At 39.5% G+C, this 21,030-nt stretch overlaps 1 protein-coding gene across 1 annotated transcript in view; it reads right to left on the bottom strand.

Moving 5' to 3' along the window:
• ZNF704 (zinc finger protein 704) overlaps positions 1-21,030 on the bottom strand; it is a 105,242-nt gene that overhangs the window by 32,731 nt on the left and 51,481 nt on the right. Inside the window, exons 3-4 of the mRNA XM_021550571.2 lie at positions 6,165-6,268; positions 1,828-2,060 (exon numbers count right to left, since the gene is read on the bottom strand). Coding sequence (XP_021406246.1) covers positions 1,828-2,060; positions 6,165-6,268 — 337 coding nt within the window. The remainder of the gene's footprint in view (positions 1-1,827; positions 2,061-6,164; positions 6,269-21,030) is intronic.

Genomic DNA, 21,030 nt, shown 5'->3' with positions numbered 1-21,030 from the left:
TATGATATCATAAACACCATATGCATCTTTATGAGCACAGAATGGTTTAACATCCATCCCCAGTTTTATAGTAAAATCAGTCTCCTAGCTCCACTGTGGTTTTGAATTTATTGTCACTGGTAGGAGTTTGCAAAAACCCATGCACTTTTAATATAATCAACTGAAAGCTCACTCAGTAGAAATAAAGAACATGCTTATATTTCTTCCATTTCCTTTCCAAAATTACCTATTCAGTTTAATGTTTTATTTAATAAAATAATAGAACATAATTGGTTTGGTGAGGAATAACTACCTTAGAGGAAACTTTTAAGCAAATAGTAAGGTTACCAATCACTCTATCTCCAAGTTTACTCCTGTCTTTTGCAGCCCTGAAGAATGAGTAACCTGAATGATTTTGTTTCAGCTTCTAAAGATGCTAACTTGTACTCAGATCAAGTACCATGCTGGAGCCAGAATACAGAAAAAAACCTGCAGGAAAGCAAGTTATTTTATAGAAACAAGTTTGGCATGGAATGTTACTGTTTATCTAAATAAAACATTTGCCATACAAAGCAAAATCCCTGTGAATCAGAGCAGATAGTGTAATAGACCTATAGTGGGTACATAAATAGAAATATTTGAAAGCAACTTAGAAAACAATAAAGATGGCAGTGCAAACCCAGCTGTTTCATCACAGCTGATCAGTTAGAGTGGTGCTAATAAGATGAAGGCTGAGAAGTAAAAGGTAAGGCAGGCAGGACACTTCTACACTACTACTCCTCCTGTCCCACACACCCCCAATTTGTCTCTCTGTTTAGTGCAACACTCAGCTCCAACTTCTAATTTATTGCAACAATTTATTGTAACCTCCAAAATACTTTTTTCCATCTTAGCAAGATGCACAAACATTTTCAGCCCTTTCCCATGAACAAAGGAACAACTGCATGGGTCAGCAAATAAGCAGCTTCTGGAGCAAGAGGATAAATCTGAACAGGTTTAAACAATCGTTAAAACTTCTTCCTGCTGGTGATGAAGCAATTAATTGTCTCAGACTGAGCCAGAAACAAATTCACTAAGGGAATAAATTCTCTGTTTTTTCTACTTACAAAAAGTCCTTTTACATCTTGCTATGTAAAATGTGTCCTGTTGTGTTGGAGGGGAAGGGAACATGGACTAGTGCCATTTCTTTGCTTTCTTTTTCTTCCAGAGAAGCTTGCTGGCTAGAAATGGTGCTTTTTTGGGGTTAGTTTTAGACCTTCTTTTTTTTACGTCATGTTTTATTTTGCCTGCTTTTGCACTCCAACTGAGGATAAATTTGGCTAATGCTAATACTATATCAAAAGCCATTGGGTTTGAGCTCTCTCTCTCCATTTTCACTCCATATGTTTGTGCAGAAAAACCTTCACAGTATTAAGGTATCTGACATGCTGTCAGATAAACAGCACTTTCAGGGAACAAGGAGTATTAAGGCCATAGTCAGTTTTTGTGATGACATGTAAAGGCTGCCTGTTGCATCCTGCGCACAGAGAATTTGTCAAAGTAGGACAGAAAACCCTTGGACGTCCAGAGGCAACACCTTCTGGAAATCCCTCGAGTGTTTTCTGAGCAGGAGGCTTTATAGCACCTCACCATCTGGCAGGAAATATGTGGTGCTGATGGCAGCATGTGTGTGCAGGAGGTGACCATGCTGAATGAGACACAGTGACTAGGTGAAGTCCCTATGTTAAATGGATGCCAAGGAAGGATACACAGGCAGAGGCATTTGGGTGACCTGTTCCTTTCTCACAACAAAATAAGCCTACCAACATCCTATCTACCTGTGGGTATGGAATTTAACATGAGACTAACCTTTCTCTTCCTAGGAATGGGTTCATCAAAGAGAAGGTTGCTTGTTTCACCTTCATCAATACCATCATCTGGCTGGGAAGGTGTCCGAAAAGCTTTGAAGCTATCAGCTGACAGAGGTGGAGATGGGGTGGATGGGTTGGACTGGTCACTGGGAGCATTCCAGCTCCAGTATCCACTGCTGCTGGTACTAGAAGGCACAAATCCTCCTTCTTTCCAAGATCCATTCAGGGATTCTGTCAAGAACAACAAACACTATTATTACAACAGTATCATTGTGAGAGGGCTAAGGAGCTCTTTTTTCTAAGGTTTAGATGCCATGTGGGTAATTAACTGCACATTCAGTAAAGAAATATGAAAGCACTGGATGTAAGAGAGGACAACTATATCTAACCCACTGCACACAAATTACATAATCCACACTTGATTTTTACTTAATTTAAAACAAACAAAAGCAGCAAAGTATTTTTCTAAAAAGAAATGTTGCATTTGAAAAGATAACTTGTTCTGAAGCATAAACATCAATAAATGGTCATATATTGCATGCATGATTTAAGGAAAACATTTGAATTGACCCTTAAAGGTCCCTGCAAACCCAAACTATTCTATGATTCCAAATACATCCTCAACTTTCAATGGGAACACAACCTTGGTGTGGCACCAAAGCAAGCTCCGAGCCACCAGATGGCCAACAGGAGATCCCCTGGGAAGGGGACACACACTCTGAGCCCCAAAATACGGAGCAGATCCACAAAAACATGACTATCTTTCCAGCACTAAAACACCAAAGGAAACCATAGTTACACTCTGTGTTCTTACAGTCTCTCAATACACCCGCCTCTGCCTAATTTGACTCTCTCCATGAGGTGGTATGTATGCCCTGGGATATGCAGGTGCACAGGCATCTTGTTTCAGAAGTGGAACACACAGACACTGGATCACCTCCACACCTACTCGCTGGAGGAACTGCCTGCTCAGTGCAGCAGTTCCCCATCCATTACGTGCTAAGGAGACACATGCACTAACAGCTCACACTCTGCAGCACCATGGCAGGGAGTAACAGCACTGCTGTGTGGTCTGAGGCACAGCCTGAGCCATGTGTCACATGCAGAAGTCCTTGGGCTTTAGACACTGGCATGTCACTCCTGCCAGTCCCTGAAGGGCCTCTGGCAGCAGAGGAGCATGCAGGCCATCAGCTCAGGGGAGCCATGGCCCCAGCACATCCAGGGCACAGCCACAAGCAGCTCTGCAGGGCCCTCAGGATCTCACAGGGCTTGGGCAAACGCGCAGGAAAGGTTTCGGTGTGGCTTCTCCCTAACTCAGGCACTGGAAGCTTTTCCCAAAGACACTGTAGGTGCCTGAGTATTGTGCAACACCTGACTTTGGAGCTGGCAAGCAAATAACATCTTATCTGTTAATGAAAAGTATTTAAGTGTGAGACAAGTACTTTCAAGCCAGTGCCTGTCTTTAAAAGATCTGCAGAAGTCACTCCTTGTTTCCTTCTCAATTTCTTACAACTAAATTTAACAAATTATATTGGCAAGAAAGTGAGCTATCAAAAGCTTACCCCTACACCAGTGATTTTTTGAGTTTTTTTCTCCTAATTCAGTTGGTTTTGGACAAAATCCTTAATGACTAACATCAGCTGTTCAAAAAAAGAGAACACAGTGCCCCCTTGAGTAGGCAGCTGCTACAGTAGTACTCATTTACTGATCAGGACCACACAGCATAAATGGAATTGATCCTCTCCCTCCACCCTGCCCAATTCCTCTTTGGAAAAGGACACACATACACATTCTGGTAGTTCTGCAGTTAACATATGAAAATGTCATGTTTTGTCTCATGATACAACCTTCATGTGACTATAATGAAGGTGAGATTTGATTCTTTTAAATATTTGGTGCTTCAGTCTTATGCCAAAGCAAAAAATTACATCTGGTATCAACTTGTGACCTTACATAGCTTAAATGTCCATGTCTTCAGAAAAACAAAGGAATACTCTTTCAATTACTATTTTCTGAAAGTTATGGTGGTACTTTGTAATCTCAGTGTGAGCTTCTCCTCACCTTGCTGAGAAAGAGATGTAAATCAAGAACTTTTTTTAAAGTAGCATGGAAAAGACTGAATGAGGTTAACAACAGGAAAAAAATCAAACACTGGTTCTCATTCATACTAACAAATCTGTCAATGTAAAGAAGTTCAATATATAAATAAATGCAACTTACTCTTATTTTGGGGCTCTTTTCACATTGCTGGAGTTGCGTGAAAGAGAACCAGACCAAATATTATTCAACTGCAGAGAAACAAGGGCCAAACTCTGATCCACATTCCCAGGAATTCCAGCATGGATCTGACTTTAATATTAATGCTAATGTTAAATTTTTTACTTCTAGGCAAAATTCCTTTTGTTTTAACAAATGGTCCTTTAATTATACTGCTACTTATTGCCCTTTTTTTGGAAAAGCATGTAGAAAAAAACTAATCACTAATATATTTGTTGCTTGTATTACTAGGATCAGAGCCTAGCCTTGCAACACCAAATAAACTTTAAATTATCAAGTCTTTATACTTCTATTTAAGTCTTTAGTAAGCCTTGACTAAAGCAAAACTAAGATACTCAGGGAGAAGGTGCCCAAAACCAGCTTCAAAATCTTGTCTGTGACTATTGAAAACATGTGAATTACATTTTCAGGCTAATTCTCCCATATTTTGGGAAACAAGCAGACAAGTTATATAAAGAAATATCAAAGAGCACTCAGACTATGCTGAGAAATATCAAAGGCAGTTAAACAGCCACCATTTGCCTATTAGCAATTCAAAAGAGCTTGTTTGGAAGATCTTTCCAATTGACAGCTGCAGCTAATGTGCACTGCTGCTTCTGATAAGTGTCACTTGCTCAGACTAAGGTGGCAGATACTGCTTCACCCACAGCAGAGCAGCTCCCTGGGACAGGGATGCAACAGGGGACGTGTGTATTCCTTGGCCACACCAAATCCCTGCCTGCCACATCAGCACAGATCCATCTTCAGCTGTGGTTTAGTCTGTGAGCTGAACAGCTGGAGAGCAGGTGTGCTTTTACCCTTCTGCTGGCCTTTCCCAGGGGCTGGTAGTATCCTGTCCTGAGGTGTGACAGTCACCAGGAATGTCAGTGCCTGAGGTTTCCCAGGGCCCCTCAGAGCCAGAGCACTTCTGGCTTTCAACACTGGAAAGCACATGAACAAAGGCCATGAGTGTTCATGGCCAGAATTCCAACTAAATGGATAAAACTAACATTTTCTTAAAATAAATGGAAAAACCACAGCATTGACATTTGTTATTAATTCCTTTAAGAACATCATACAGTGGATCATGCCTTTTTCTATGAGAAGAAAAGCAAGTATTTCTCAATCTTCCAATTACTGACAGTAGGAGAGCATCTAGTGTTTTTTTTAGCAGCAACAAGTGATTAAGAAAAGTCAGTCATACAAACAATGCTGAGGTACCCTAATACGGGTGTCCTAATTTAAATCATTCCTTAAAATAAAATATTCCTAAAAATCTATTGTAACTCTAGTCAATCTTGCATAGATCAATTATATTTCATAACTGATCTCTTCATTACCTCAAACTTTTTATATTTGTTTTTATTTGTGTGTTGTCTGCTATGCCATGAATATAGTAGTCTTTAAATGAATTTATGGATTTGATGGAAGACCAGCAGAGAGTTACACACAGCACAGGAACTGGAGGTGCAGAGAGAAGCAGACTGCTTGCTGTGCAGGTTTCTGCTGCACGGCCTCTCAGCCAAGGGCTGTGATCTGGAAGGGCTTTGCCTTATTGTCTTTGGGTAAAATCTGATCTCATTTCCATGGAGTGGATGACAAGAACAACTGCTATCATGTTTCCTGGATATGGCACTCAGGCCATGGTTTAGAGGTGAACCTGGTGGTGGTGCCAGGTTGATGGCTGGACTTGGTGATTTTAGAGGACTTTGCCAATCCTAACCATTCTACAATTCTAGGACTGTATGTGTGCAATTGCGAACAAACTCTTTGAAAAATTAAGTGTTTCAGGGATGTCAAGAGACTTTTTAAAGTGCTCATATCCCATATATGGAATGGGGATCTCCCATTTCATAAACTAGAGCTACCATTCAGTTAAAGAAAATGTTTCTTTTAATTTCTGCCAGTGCTGCACCAAAGACTTTTACTAGGTTGGAGCAAAGCTCATTATGATCCCCAACATAACAGAAAACAACCACTCACCATTTGTTCTCCACCCTGGCCACAACTCCTGGAAACAATCCCCCTGATAAAGGGCCCTGGCACCCCTTCCCACAGCCCCTGGCTCCAAAGACTTACCGTTGGGTCGGACAGGAGGGCTGCGGACCAAAGGGCTGGTGGACAAACTGGTGAGTACCATGGCTGCTGTTACTTTATCCATGTCCAGTTCTTCCAAAGATTTCCTGAAACACAGTGAGTGGGAGGCAGGAAACACATAAACAAAGGCTTAACTTTTTTTAGTGTTTTTTTTTGTTTGTTTTGTTTTGGTTTGGTTTGGTTTTTTGTTTTTTTTTTTTTTTTTTAATTCCAGCCCAAATCCTAAACCAGCACAGCACAGTAACAACAACAAGCTGCTGCACAGAGTTCTCCAAGCATTGGTCTTCTGGCAACCTGAGCATATCAAGAGGCTTCTATAAGCAAACTAACTCAGTGTAAATAGGAAAAGAAGTGGGAAAAGAGAATACATCTTCATATAAAATTTTCAGGATTACTGTGACTCTCTATAACTTTGACTTTGTTCCTTTATTATTTTTCAGAATTTTTAGTTATTTATCTTAAAGCTAAGTCTTAAGGTGGTTTTCTTGGATGAAGACAGAGATGCAAAATTGGGTGAGATTACCAGCAACATTAACAACACACATTAGTCTCTATAGGGTAAAGAAAAACCGTGAACTGGAACGATTAGCATTCCCACACACTCTCCAAAAGATTGATCCTAAATTTTTCCTGGTCAGATTAAAAACCAAATATTTTAAGTAATTAGGAAACTGGCATAAAAATTGTGGGGTAGGAGGGTAGGGGAGGGAAAGGGAGAGAGGGAGGGAGAGGAGGGTGTTTTGCAGGTGCGATGGGTGCCTGAACCAACATGATGGCACAGGGGTCCCATTGCTGCCTCATCCAGGTCTTGCTGGGAACCTGTGAAAGTCAGAGGAGAGGACATGGAGAAGGGGTAAAAAGGGAAAGGAGAGTAGCCAGATTGCCAGGAAAAGGAAGAGAAGATTTGGAAAATGGCGAATGCCACCAGGAACAGTGATCCATTGCTCAAGGAGTAATGGGGGGTTTTTTAGGCAATGAAGGAATTTTTTTTTTTTCTGTAAAAATTATATTCTGTCTTTTCTACCCAAGAGTAACTCAAAATGTAAAATTTCTGAAGAATCAATGCACCAAAATAAAACTACCAAATCCACTACATTTAGCAGACTTTTGCTTTCCACCCTTGTGGGCTGGAAATCCTTATGGGATTTCCGCCTTGTGGGTGGAATCTAAACAGGAAATTTTTTGAAAACTTTCCTTTCAAACATATGACTGATCATCCAAAATCATCTTCTCAATTCCTAGAGATCAAGTTAATTTAGTTCTTACAAAAGGATACTTCCCCCGCACTGTATTCTGTTTTCTGGGTCTCTGGAGTTATCTCTGTGCCTTGTCAGGAGCTCTCCTGAACAGATCAGATTGAGTCTAATTTAAAGCCCAAGATAAGAAGTGGTCAGCTACCTGCTGTTTCCCATCAACTGTTGGTCAGTAAGTCACCAAGAGGAACAGGATGTGCTGGGTGCACTCCCTTTTCTGGAATCCTATCTCACACATCAGGTGGAAGGTTCATTAACTGGAAACTGTACTACAGTCAAAGGCTCTTGATATTTTAGTGAGAAAACCTTGAACTTGCCCATGAAATGGTTCACAGCTGCTTTCTGGCTTATGCAAGGACCCACACAGATGCTGATGAACACTCTCCCACACCACACAACAGCTTAACTCTCACAACTGTCTTTTGCAACACATTAGTGCCTGGAAATGAAACACTGATGATGGCTCATGCTGCATTCTGATTATATCTGTAGAAACCCTCTTTCCTCCAGCCAAGGCTTCTGCAAAGAGCACAGCAGCCATATGGTCATCATCAAGTATTGGAAAGGTCTTGGATGGCTGCTATAATCAGCTGAATTCTTAATCTGTCACCCATTAGCTCCTCATGCCTGCAGAGGAGTGTTTCGTTCAGAATGCCAAATTCCTCTGGGCTCAGAAGACCCTTCCTCGCCGTTGACATGGAGATGCTACACTTTCTCAACACTGCCAGATGATTTTCCAATTACCTAATATCCCAGTATGAAAATCTAGTTTCTGAGAAGGCTTCACCTGCTCTGTAGCCCATTCCTGCCAGACTAGACCAACTGTCCCTGTGACTATCCAGTTGTGAATGAACCATTACAATCTGCATTTCTGCAACATATGAGGACAAAATGAGCAAAAGTTCCTGATAAAATGGAGAAACTGATCTCTAGTGTTTGCAATCAGCCTTCCAACAAGGCTCTTCTGTCTGTGTGGCAACAGGACTAACATGTTCCCATCCAGGCCTCTCCAGAATTGCAAAATCTCACTACAGCAGTTGTTGCAAGTGCCTGCCAAGTTGGTGTCAATATGTCAGTCTAGACCCGAAGCTAATCACAAAGTTTCCCCAAGCAGTTTATAACTAACTTCTTCTAGTTGTTTTGATTTTTTTTTCTCCCCTCTACAATGATAAGCACTGCTGTTCTGAAAATCTAGCCCTTGCTCCAAATAATTTAACTATGTCTCAAAGTTGTCAGCACTGGCCATCTGTGCTTAAGGTGAAAGTTTTCACAAGCAGGCAAAGAATAGGAATAGTCACGAGAATCCTTGCCATTTCTAGCCATGCTAAACCACACTTTTGCAATTACTGGAATCTTTTTCTCTTCCTGATACTATTTAACAGGAAAACAGACCAAATAAAATGAACTTTGGATTTTCTCTCTGCCCATTTTGAATGACAATAATTTTTACTATTTACTGCTCCTCTACTGCATCCAGCAAGCAGGAACACTCCACTCATATTTCCCAGCCACAAGAATTTTAGCAGCTACAAGTGTTGGCTTATGTGACTCTGCTCCATTTTTACAGTTTGGCTCATAAATGTAAACACACATATTTCATATATAACTCAGCCAGTACTGCAGCAGCAGCCTTTGAGATACAGGCAAGGCATAAAACTGAAGACAGCAACCACTAAAGCCATCTGCATTTAGTCAGCACCACATGTGAGTTGATGCCTTAAGACGTCCCTAGTATTTTCCAGCTTTCTCTACTGGAAAGCTGAACCTGCACACAGCTGTTCAACACTATTTGGACTCAGACGGGAGAATAACTTGTTTGTTATGCATCAGTTGTTCCCAAAACATTTATCTAACCATTGCTAAGGTAATTTTCTGTGGACTGAAATCATAAGCCCTGATGTTACTGTTATTAGGTGTAATGAAATTTAAATCAGTTGTAAGATCATCTACTACATGAACTGTGAAGATTTATTCTTTTCTCTAACCTTACATCCCAGTCTCTACATTCAATCTCCCAACTTCTGGATGGATGCATTTCTGTCAGCTCAGTCTGCATTTGAGAACCAAGCAGTTCTGGATCCTTTCCTTCCAAGTGTTTGTAAATCTAAACACACAAAATAGCCAAATTACAATGAATCAGCTGAGATATCAGCAGTAGAAGTTACAGGTCCTTGGAGGCAGACCTTGTACCACCACCCCAGGTCTCATTGTTTCATGTTTCCCTGCTTCATCAGCAGGGAGACTGGTTTCATGGATCCCTGCAATACACTGATCTAGCCAGCCTGACAATTAAAAGCTCTCTACAGGAAAGGCTGGGTTTAAGTTCCAAGAGATGAGAAAAAGAGGGTCCAAGACAAAGTCCGAGGCTATGCAAGTGTTTCAAATCTTAGTCCATATGATACTTTGCATTTACCATAATACTTGTTTACCATGTAAGAAGTCAAAATACTGAAAGTACAGATAAATTATCTTACTTCTTGCTCTTGTGTTTGGTTGCTGATTATGAAGATTAAAAATTACACACTTGCCAAACACAAAACCAAAAATTACAGAGAGAAAGATCCATAGAAACAGTCCAAGGTCCTCAGCATTCTTTAGGTAAAAAGCAATAAAAACAATAAAGCAAAAGGCAAAGGAAAGTATTTCCAAATATTACATTAAATCAGCACAGTACTAGAATGATATATCTCAGAACATTGAGTGTTACTATTTACACATTTAAAAAGAGAACTGGTGTTTGATATTTAAAAGAGAGATACAATAATAACGCACTAATTAGAAGTTAGGGATTTCTGCCTTTGCTCATTGTTGTCAAACATAAAATGAACATTTTCCACACTAACTTTATATTTGCAGACTAATTCATGTGCAGAATGAAGGGCTTTTGTTTTTGCTGTCCTTGTTACACACAAACAATTTTTTTTTATTCTGACAGTGACTAGAATTAATTCAGATGAAAATACAAGTATAGGAACTTTTATTCTAAAAAACATATATACCTGAACTTCTCAATGAAAAAAAGAATAATGCATCAAAGACCACCTCAAAGCTTTCCACCTCCTCCTGGCCAAGCTAATAGATTTTGTGATTCAGTTATTCAAAGAGCCTTTGGAAGTCTGGCTGGTGTGTTAGAGCCTGAGAGCACTTGACAGAGTTCCCAGTAACTGAGACACTGACTTTCTATTTTGACTGTAATGGCTTAAAGGCAATTAAAAAATCCCTGCATCTCATTCCTAAGAGATGGAAGACATTCACAGAGTGGTTCTCAGCATCCTGGAGTAGAAAATACAGTTTAACAAAACTGAAGAGACAGTGGTTATACAAGCAGGTTTCTCAAAGTGTTTTATTGGAACTTTCATCTAGCACTGCTCCACAAAGAATGGACCTGTTTTTACAAACACCTATTTCTATATGGTCTCCATTTTCACTAAAACCACTAAAACTTGACAGAAGAGAATCCATTCATTTTTAGAACCATTTTGTAGATGTAGATATCCAAGAAATTGCAGTATTTGGTTCCACAGCTTGGCTGTACTGGATGTACTCTCCCACAAGCAGGGCTCTCCCTTGTCTCTCCCTCTGCTGCTCCAGCCACCTCCTCAAGTTAGATGGCTTCCCAAGCTAGGTGTGTCCCCAGGAGCACCTGGAGCACCTTTCCCAGTGCCCTCTCCTCCCTGTGGAGGTACAATCCAGTGATGATACCCAGGCTGCCATGGAGCTATCACCACACCAGGCCTCTCCACAAGTGCTGTCAAAGCTGCACCAGCATTAAAAAGGAAGTCAAATTTACTGTGATTTCTGATGTAAACACATCCCATGGACATGCTCTGCTCCTGCTGCCCCCTCTGCAGTCCAGTGGCAGGAATAGCTGCTTTGCCCCCTAAGGTTCCCCAGAAAAGTTTGCTTACCTTTGCAAAACAGATAGGAAATGCCTTTTTTATATAAGCCTTTTTATTAATGCTTTTTGAGCAGCTTGTCCGACTTCCTCAAAGATAACTGAAATTTCAAACCTATCCATATGGAAACAGGATTGAACTCCTAGATCTTGCTGTCTGATTTACAAAATATGGGAAACAGTGTGCTGGGAGTGGGGAGGGAGAGGATGGGTGGTAAAACACTGCTCTCATTATTGGCTGGTGATACCATCTCCAGTTTTAAATGTTCTGTATAAACAGGAACAGTGAGGCAAGCCAAGTTCCACACTGGGAGATAAGCTGCAAGAACAATTTTATTCTATATATTGTTTACAGGAACAATTTATTCTATATATTGAAAAGATCTATTCTATGAATAATTTTTACTTTTCAAACAGCTGCAATCTATCAGGAAAACTTATCTGGTGAAGAGCCCTTAGGGCAAAGACTGAAGCTGAGGTAGAAGTATGACACAGAAACTGTCTGCTTCGAAACAGAGCAATCAAATAAAGGGTAATCTCTTGATAAATTATGAGTGCAAAGCAAAAATTAAACTAAGAAAGGAGTAACAGAACCCTGCATTGAGAGGTTATCCCTTATGGTGATCCACAAATCTTGAGGATTTTTGGGGAAGATTTTCTGTTCCATTTTTTCTATTTTAAAGGGCATTTGCTGATGCAACAAATAATTCTGTCTGCAAACCAAACCTCAATAGTGCCCTGAAGCAACAGACCAGTTATTCCAAATTTATTCAAAATATTCATGTTCCATCCCTTTCCTGCCTGTGCCTTATGCTACTGTTCTAGTTTGTTCACAGGTACATCCCCACTCAAAAATGAGATCATTTTGACAGGGTACTGTTTACAGAAAGAAAACTTCACACTTCTGATGCTTTTCTCAGGGAAAAGGGCTGGACCACTTGCTCAATGCAATACAAATTACCACACTGAACATGAAAAAAGATGAAAAAGAAACAAAACAAGAAGTCCATAAATCTTCCTTCATTTTTGAGAAGAATTATTAGCTGAAGATATCCTTACAGCAGATGCTAGAGGAACTTTGTTTTTCCCAAAGTTAGAGAAAATGCAAAATCAAAAATATTTTGCTTTTCCTTCTTTCCCACTTACCTTTTGCAAACAGCATGATTCTTATACTGTTTGAATGTCTAATATTCCCAAAATATGTTTTATAGTATTACTGCATATATACAGTCCTAATGCACATACATGGGTAATTTGCCTACGACAACTTGTCTCTCAACAGTTGCTGTAAGTCAAGTTCAAAGTAATATTTAATGTTTTTTCTGCTACTCATTAAAGTATAATTTTTTTCTAATAAAATATACATTGATGAAACACTTGATAAAACCTTCAAGTCCTCATCTCACCAAATCAAAGAGCACAGGCAAGTTGTTCTGTTACTAATATAAACATTTTCCTGAAATCAAGCCAGTCTGAAAAAATGACCCAAGGGTCAGTTTCTGTTTATTGTTAATATTTACATGCCATTCTTTCTGTGATTTCCAATTATTTGGAAATAATTTTTTTTTTTGGTCAAGCAAGAAGCAAAGAGAATTGTAAATAAAAAGCCACTGACTGTGGACAATGCTGGCCAAAGCTGCCAGCAGAGAGATCTGGAGAGTCCAGGCAAGAAACACCTCTGAGAGGATCCTCTGCTCCCTGCCAAAGTGAAATTGTATATCCCAAAGAGTGGAACCATTAACGTTAACCATTGTTTCTTGTGCATTGGCATGCACAAGCCAAATGGTCACAGGACCGTAAACTACCTTCCAGGAGTTTCTTTGCTATTGCAGGCATTCAGGAGACACACACTATAGTCCACCTCACAACTGGCTGTATTTCTGTCCTCCATCCACCAGAAACCTGCTTCAGAACAGGGAAGACACAGAGTTAGCACACCTTGCTGCCTCCAGTCCTGACTTCCCTTCACTTCCTGTCCTTGGGCCAGTTCTGCACAGCTACATGGACTGCAGTATCTGTGATAGTCAATTCCAAGCTATTTTGTCTATGCATACATTCATGGAGAACATCCAGGTGCACCTCTCAGATGGGCTCTCTTTCCATTCCCTGACCATCTTACAAATCTGTGTTCATCTCTTGTCAATAAGAGTACTTCCATCATGAGCAAAGCTGCTCCAAGTGTTGTTAACATGGTCATGTCAACATCGTCTACAAGAACACTTATTTTCCCGTTCCTGTTGAAATCTGTGATTTGACTCACAAGGATAGCTCAGTCACCTATAAGGAACAGTAGAACCCCACTGATGTTCTCTTCATTACTTGTTTACAGCTAATGAAGTTGGAATTATTTGGTGCTAATGAACTTTTTTGTTTTGAATAGGTGATGAAAATGTTTCCTTCTAAATATAGTAACATACACAACTGACGTTTATCTTTACAGCCAGTCTAATTACAGGCCAGATTTTAATGTTTTTCCTTTCTTGGTTTTCATTTTCTCAGCGAAGATCATTCTTGAGATAGCAGCACTTCAAGATAGTTTTCAGGTAGAGCAGTAGGGTGCATGGTACAAATACCAATAACAAACAAACTCTCATACTTTATATGTGGCACTCTACAGACCACTTGCGGTACTCTGCAGCCAGCATGGACTGTGTCAAAAGAAGATGCAATAGGGACATTCCCACAACTAATGTATCATCCTATCCCTGTGATCTACAAATTTCCTTACACTCTGTGACCAGATTAAAAAAGCACATTCTAGAACAAATACAAGAACATTCTAGATATTTCAATATCTCTTCTATCAACTACGGCTCTTCTTTTATCAGCTATACTCTTCCTTGTTTTCTCCCTCCCCTATACATTGTTCTCATGTCTGGGCTTCAGTCACACTCCATGGCAGGGAGCAGAGAAATCTAGTGACATTATTCAGGAGACAAACAGTACCTTGTAGCAGGTTTGAATTAGTTACTTCTGCAATGATTCTGTTGTTTTCAAGCTACCAGACATGGAAAGCAGAAGCTCCGAGCTCATCATTACTTCATTTGTTATGACATCACCTCCTAACAATTGCCTTTTTGATGTGAGCATATCTAGGAACTTCATCATTCCTTTATATCAAGCTGCTTCCATGTTTATCAAGCCACAGTTCAGGACATACCCTAATGCTGAGATGTGAAGAAGTTCCAGAATGAAAATGTCTCAGTCAGCCAGAGATGTGAATGATGTACCTTATAGCAACCCACAGTTTCTCCGAATTACACACAAGATACAAAGTGAAGCCCCCGAGGCTATTCCAGTGTCAAGAAACTGCCTTCATGAATTTTATGCCATGATGACTCAAGAGACAAGCTGATGTTCTGACAACACACTGGCAATGTGTTGCAGAGCTAAAGAAGACCTGAGTCCTTCTGTTTTAGGAAAGAGAGTGCTAGATTACAGACCGAAATAAATTTAATCACATTAAAAATACATTGTGTGGTAAGCATCACCATCTTGTACACAGTCTACACCATATAAACTTGTTTTGGGTGACACATAGTTTACCACTAGGTCTTTCAGATTTTTCAGATAGGTTGCTTTTTAAAAAAAAAAAAAAAATCTCACAATTAGAGGTGAGAGATTTCTGTTGTTTCCTTTGCACTTGACATTTCAACTGGACATTTTGAACTGTGAAGTATCACCACCAGATAATCTCCAAGCCTAACCAACACAGTGTTTTTAACACGGGCATCTGACTTTGAAACAATTAGGGCACTAAGCCATCTTTTCACTGAACCATCTCTTATAAAGAAAAAAATACATTAAATCAAACATCCATCTTTCTTCTTGCTTTTTAAACAGCTCTTCAAACTTTTCAAAGGTTCAAAGCAACTTAATTTCTTCCAAAGAATTCAAGCAAAACCTCTTAAATAGCCATCTCCTCATCCCACGAGTTAAATTTTTGCTGAACAGGTAAGAATTAAAGATATGTTAAAAATGATGGATATGAGAACAGACACTACAAAACAACAAGATTTGAGTAGATGAATGGACAGTAAGGAAATACCATTGAAGCTTCTGGGCAGAGTAGGACCTTTCAGGCATGAGCAAAAGGTGCCTGACACTACCTACACATCCATGTTAAAGTATCATAATGGTTGCCAGCTTTCTGTGGCTGAGCAAGCCATCTGCACAGTCAGGGCTTTCAAAGAGCATGTACACATGTGCATGTGACTGCATGTGACTGTCAAAGAAATCCCAGGCAGGAATAACTGCACTAGAATTTATGTATTTATGTACAGCAGAGTAATGAGAAAATATGAGACCATCTAGATTATCTATTCTAGACAGCAGCCAGTGTTCACTGATAGGTATTAGGCTCCATGACCATATCTATTACTTCACCACTCAACACTAACCTACTGTACTGAAGATGCTCCTCCTTAACAACCCCACTGAAGATGAGTTTAAAATAATCTCATGTACAAGGCCCCTCCTGAGTCTGTAAACAATTAAGATTGTTCTGTGTTTCCCATCTCAGGATATTCTCCTAGGGTACAATTTTCTAACTGATAGATGTTTTCAAGGAGAAGTGGTAGCAGATTAGTCATAATTTTTTTTTTTTTCATTCATGTAGTATTAGGTGTCCAGCATCCCAAATAATGAGAGTTAAAAACCCCAACACTAGACCTAGAGCTTTGCTTTTAATCTATACCATGGGTATGAGTCCCAGTGTGAAAAGGGATGTTTCACACATGGATCTGGTGATGTTGCAGCTGGGAATGATCATTCTTGCTGTAATAGCATGAACTGAAAACGTTTGTCATGGCAGGAAAAACACTACCATGCACCACTACTTTGCATTACGCTGCGTTAAGGCCATCAAGCAAGATGCCACAGTTCACTTAAACTATGTGACATTACAGTATCTATATCAGACCTTCAGATCTACCTTAAATTAAACAAGCGTTTCACCTTTTACCCCACCACTACCATTGAAAGTAGACTTATTTACTTATAAACAGTTGTAGCACCCAAAAACCAGTATGAGTGATGATTCCTGACAATTATGGATACACAGTGGCTTCTCTTTAAAGCTACTGGGAAGTCACTTAGTCCCTCACAAAATTTCTGAGCTCTGGTTTCTCACCTTTGATTCCCTTCTTCGAGGGAAGTGAAAACATTATCCTTTTAGAGAGAGATGTCAGTGAAAAACAAAAACAAAAATCAAACCAACCAACCGAAGAAAAAGCCTATAATAGAATGGCCTGGGTTGGAAGGGACCCTAAAGATCATCCAGTTCCAGCACCATTGCCATGGGCAGGGACATCTTTAACTAGACCAGGTTGCTCAGAGCTACGTTGGTTATGTTTTCAAAACACGTTCAACACTCCTGGTGGAACAAATTGGATCTGAAGTTAGAATCTAACCCTGTAACTGAGACAACTGCAACACAAAAATACCAAATCATCAACAGTTAAAGGCTGCAAGTCAAGCAGAGGATGGACAACACACAATTTCAGACCAGAGGAAGGCTGATATTCAATAATGTGCAATACAAAAACACCTTCTGAAGTGGTAGAGGATGCAGAAAAAACTGGAGGCAGCAATTACCACATATGGTCTCCTGGGATGGTAGGAGACTTGGGCAAAACTAGTCTGCAAATTATTGCCTTCCCTGTCATTTGTTTCCAAGCAATTTACCTATGATCTGTAATATAATTATAGGAAATAACCAAAATACATATTTACTTTTAGAGTGAAATAAAGGCAGAGCATCATAAATGATCTGGAGATACAAAAACAAACATGGATGAAGAAGTCCTATGAAACTTATTTTTGATAAAGCATTGTAAGCATACAAGATGGTCAATTTAGATGGAATAAAACTGAAGGGAGGTGTCAGGAATATTTATAAGAACCCTTGATATGAGTGCTTTTCCAAGATGCTTTTAACATTAAACATTCATTGTGCTATAAAATATGTTTGCTCTGAGTCCAGGGCTTTTTGCCTTTTAATTACTTGAATACTTTGTATTGAAAAGAATGAATCTACTGACATAATATGTGGTAGCTGAAGAATACATCTGGCTTAACTCTGCTGTCATCTTTAGTGTTCTTGCTCTGAATTCAACCTTTTTTTTCATTACAATAAACTATAAAAATTGTGGCCTGCAGGTATCAAAGGGAAATTGAGAATACAGCACCCAGCCTCTGGTTAGTACTAGGTCCAGCTTGTTCCCCAATTTGGTCTGCTAGACAGAAATGCTTCCTTGGTAATGTATGCATTTGTGTAAGAAGCTATTTATAAAGCCAAACTACAACAGTGCAGTACAGATTCAGTTGCTGAATATGTTCTTGAAGTTTTCAAATCAGGTAGCAAAACTGCTCACTACCATTATTTTCATTATTATTTTTGTCTAAAAAAACACTGCTCTCACAAACATTGCAAGTAATAATTACCATTATATAAAACAACCAGTCACTTATTGTGTGTCTGGCATTATGCTCATGTTATCCATTTTCAGACTTCTGTACAATTACTCCTGCTGATGAGAGAAGTACAACAATAATTTAATGGTCACCAAAAGAAATCACACAAAACATGGTTTTCATTAACATCTTCACCACTTCCCATACTGTCCTATGCAAGCAGTGTTCTGTATTAAACTACAGATGCCTATTGTAAAAATGTACCAAAGTCTTACTGAAATGTCCATGTTACAGTTGATACTACAAACCTTATTTCTGTTTCCATCTATCAAAGACAAAGAGACTTTAAAGACAAGAAGGTATTGTTTTCCATTATAGAATTCAATTATCTTCTTCCTCTCAGAAGTGCACTCTTTTCCACTATTAGTCAACAAAGTACAACATTTTCCATCTTTTTTTTTCTATTCTCTTACAATTTTCAACGGCCTAATGGTCTAGTTTCTTTGTCTTCAGGTCACAAATGTAGAAGTAGCTAAGCATGTGGAATGTTCCACACTAATGAATTAAGAGTATTCATAGTCAGAGAGGCATTGACATTTAAACATTTAGCTAAGATTATTTAAGAAATTCTCTCCATAAACAACAACAGCACCTCTTTCCTCAGAATAGAGTCTCAGAGGAACACTGTTATTAGTTTACTCTTAAAATTATACCCACTAGAAACATAGACTTGGAAAGCTGGGAAAACAGTAAATGCAACCACATCCCATTCTGCACACTCTCAAGGCAGACTGCCCACAGTTTTCATAAATTCAAACATCCTTGCCCCTCATCTTAGTCCCTCTGTGATCCTCTGCTCCAGTCTTTCCACAATCCATTTTCTTCCTGACACCAGACTTCCCCTAGTATGCCTGTCTTTTCCAACAACCATCAAAGAATTTCAGGGAGAAAAAACCCCTACAATTTAAAGATAATTCTAAAGTTAAGGCAAATAAAGACATTAACAAATAAATAAATATTTTCACAAAACAGATGAAAAGGAGAAGCTTTAGCCTGTGAGCAGCTGGCAGGTGCCTGCTTAACATCTGCTTTCATCAAGTCCTCTCTGCAGTCCTGGACAGCCACAGCCTCCTCCTTGCTGCTCTCTGGGGAGCCCCCAGTTAGTGTTAGCTACTTTGGACAAAAGAGATACACCTTTCATGGAGCATGAGTTATTTCTTCAAAACAGCATTCACCTGACAGCAGGTTTTAATACAATACAAACATGAGCACTTCCACAGGGAGATCAATATCCTGCAGATACACTGTATTTTCTGCAAGCTGGAGCACTGCAGCTATACACTATCTTTGATGAACACTACAGCATTTTGAAAATCTACCAGTTTTATTTAAAGAATAATTTCTGATTGTTTTTCCCCACTGAAAAATGAAGGTGACTGAATTTATGCTTTCTCCGTTGCACATATCAATACACCTGTAAAAACCACAATGCAGCTGCAACTCTCCAGTGAAGCTGATACCAGCCTCATCTCTACTATCACCCTTTGGCTTTTAAAAATAGATAAACCATATTATTTCTCTCTTACTTCCCTTCAACAATCTTTTCTTATACACACACAACCTTGACTCTTCCCCTAACAAGCACAACTAACTTACCAAGCACAACTCAGTAGGTTACTAATTCCCCTGGCTAGCCCAAGGTAATTTTTGCCTTATTTCCTCTCCAGCAAAAAGTCCTTATATAACCTGCCATTAAGGAAAAGATGTAGGTAGGAAAGTACTCCTGGATCCCCAGTATGATCTACCTGACATGAGTCACTGTGGAGAAGTGGCTGACAACTTGCACAGTAAAGGCCTCCTCGCCTGGTCAGAGGGAATTGCTCTCTTTGTGACAGGATTTTTCTGTTTTGCACTGCAGATCTAAGCAGATGAGGAAATTTAGGCCAGCATCTTTCTTTAGAGCATACTGGGAGTAAGGAAGCCCAAGTGAAACCAAGTGTATCTTAGTAGGATGTTTCCTTCTTTCAAATAAAGACGATGATACTCCTAAATCCCTGATTACTGTGGCTGCAGCTTCAGCAATAGATTCAACTTATCCCTTGGTCTGCATTGTCACAAAGGTATTAATCTCAGACAGCACACACAGATCCCTTCTCAGAATATCTGTATGCTTCAGACACTGCTCCATACAAACAAAATTATTAAAACTGCTTGAAAACTTTGAGAACCATGGGTCTCTCAGCTGGCAAACTAAAAGAGATTAAAACCTTATTTGTAACAAACAGTTTTGGCAAAAAAAAAAAAAAAAAATACTGGCATTTCTGTGCTTCAGGGATGACTGCTAACCATGAAGAAATACACAGCAGAGCCACTGACTACAACAGCTGGACATTTCTACTCATGTTGGAACAATGTAAAAGATAATGTACATTATCAAATTGGGGCAAAATGAGAATAAAAAAAAAGACAACACTTGCTTGTGCACATAAAACTAAAAGAATACTATTTTATGACTCAAATTCTTTTTTGTTGTTGTTGTTCTACATTTCATATTCCATCCTCTTGTGCAATAATTTTTTTGTTCACTGATTATATATAAAATAAGATAAAGCATCATGACCCCAATGTATATTTGTCCTTCACTTTAATGGAATATCTTAGAAAGCTAAGCACTAACTTACAAAGCTGGAAGAAAAATCATAGTCATGTGTTTGTATCTGTACATGATCCAGAAATGGATTTCCTAACAAAAGATATTCACAGGCTATAAACAGCAATATACAGAGCATGATAAATCACTTAGAAGCAAGCATCTGTAGTAACATAGCCTCCAAAGAACACTTCACAAACGAAAGTATTATTAAAACAATAACACATGCTTTCAGACTGATTTCTCTTGGTCTTAGTTTGCAAGCAGGGACTTGTTTTGAAGATGTGAAGATAAACTGAAGGGCAGACGCAGCTTGTGACAGTTCCCGTACGCCTGCTCTGCTGCCTGCCCTCCCTGCTCACTGCTGCGCTGAAGGGATGCTCTGTCACAAGGGATCCATCAACCAGCCGACCAGCAAGGCTGTTATGCAACGCGTCCATCTGCGGCTCCTCTGCTGGCATCGACTGCTCGCCTCAGGAAAGCCAAGAGTGTCAGCAGCCTTGCTTTGTAAAGACTCCTTGTTCTTTAAATAACTCCAAGGATGACGTTTGTGTGACTCCTCGCTGCCATACCTGGCTCATGAAGAGCAGTGCATGGACTCCTGGCAGTACAACACCAATTGCATTGCCCCTGGGA

This window comes from Lonchura striata, chromosome 1 (assembly GCF_046129695.1).
Source record: "Lonchura striata isolate bLonStr1 chromosome 1, bLonStr1.mat, whole genome shotgun sequence".
NCBI classification, from domain to species: Eukaryota; Metazoa; Chordata; class Aves; order Passeriformes; family Estrildidae; genus Lonchura; species Lonchura striata.
Note: the sequence above shows the minus strand (reverse complement) of the source record. Positions and strands in the feature narration are given on the sequence as shown.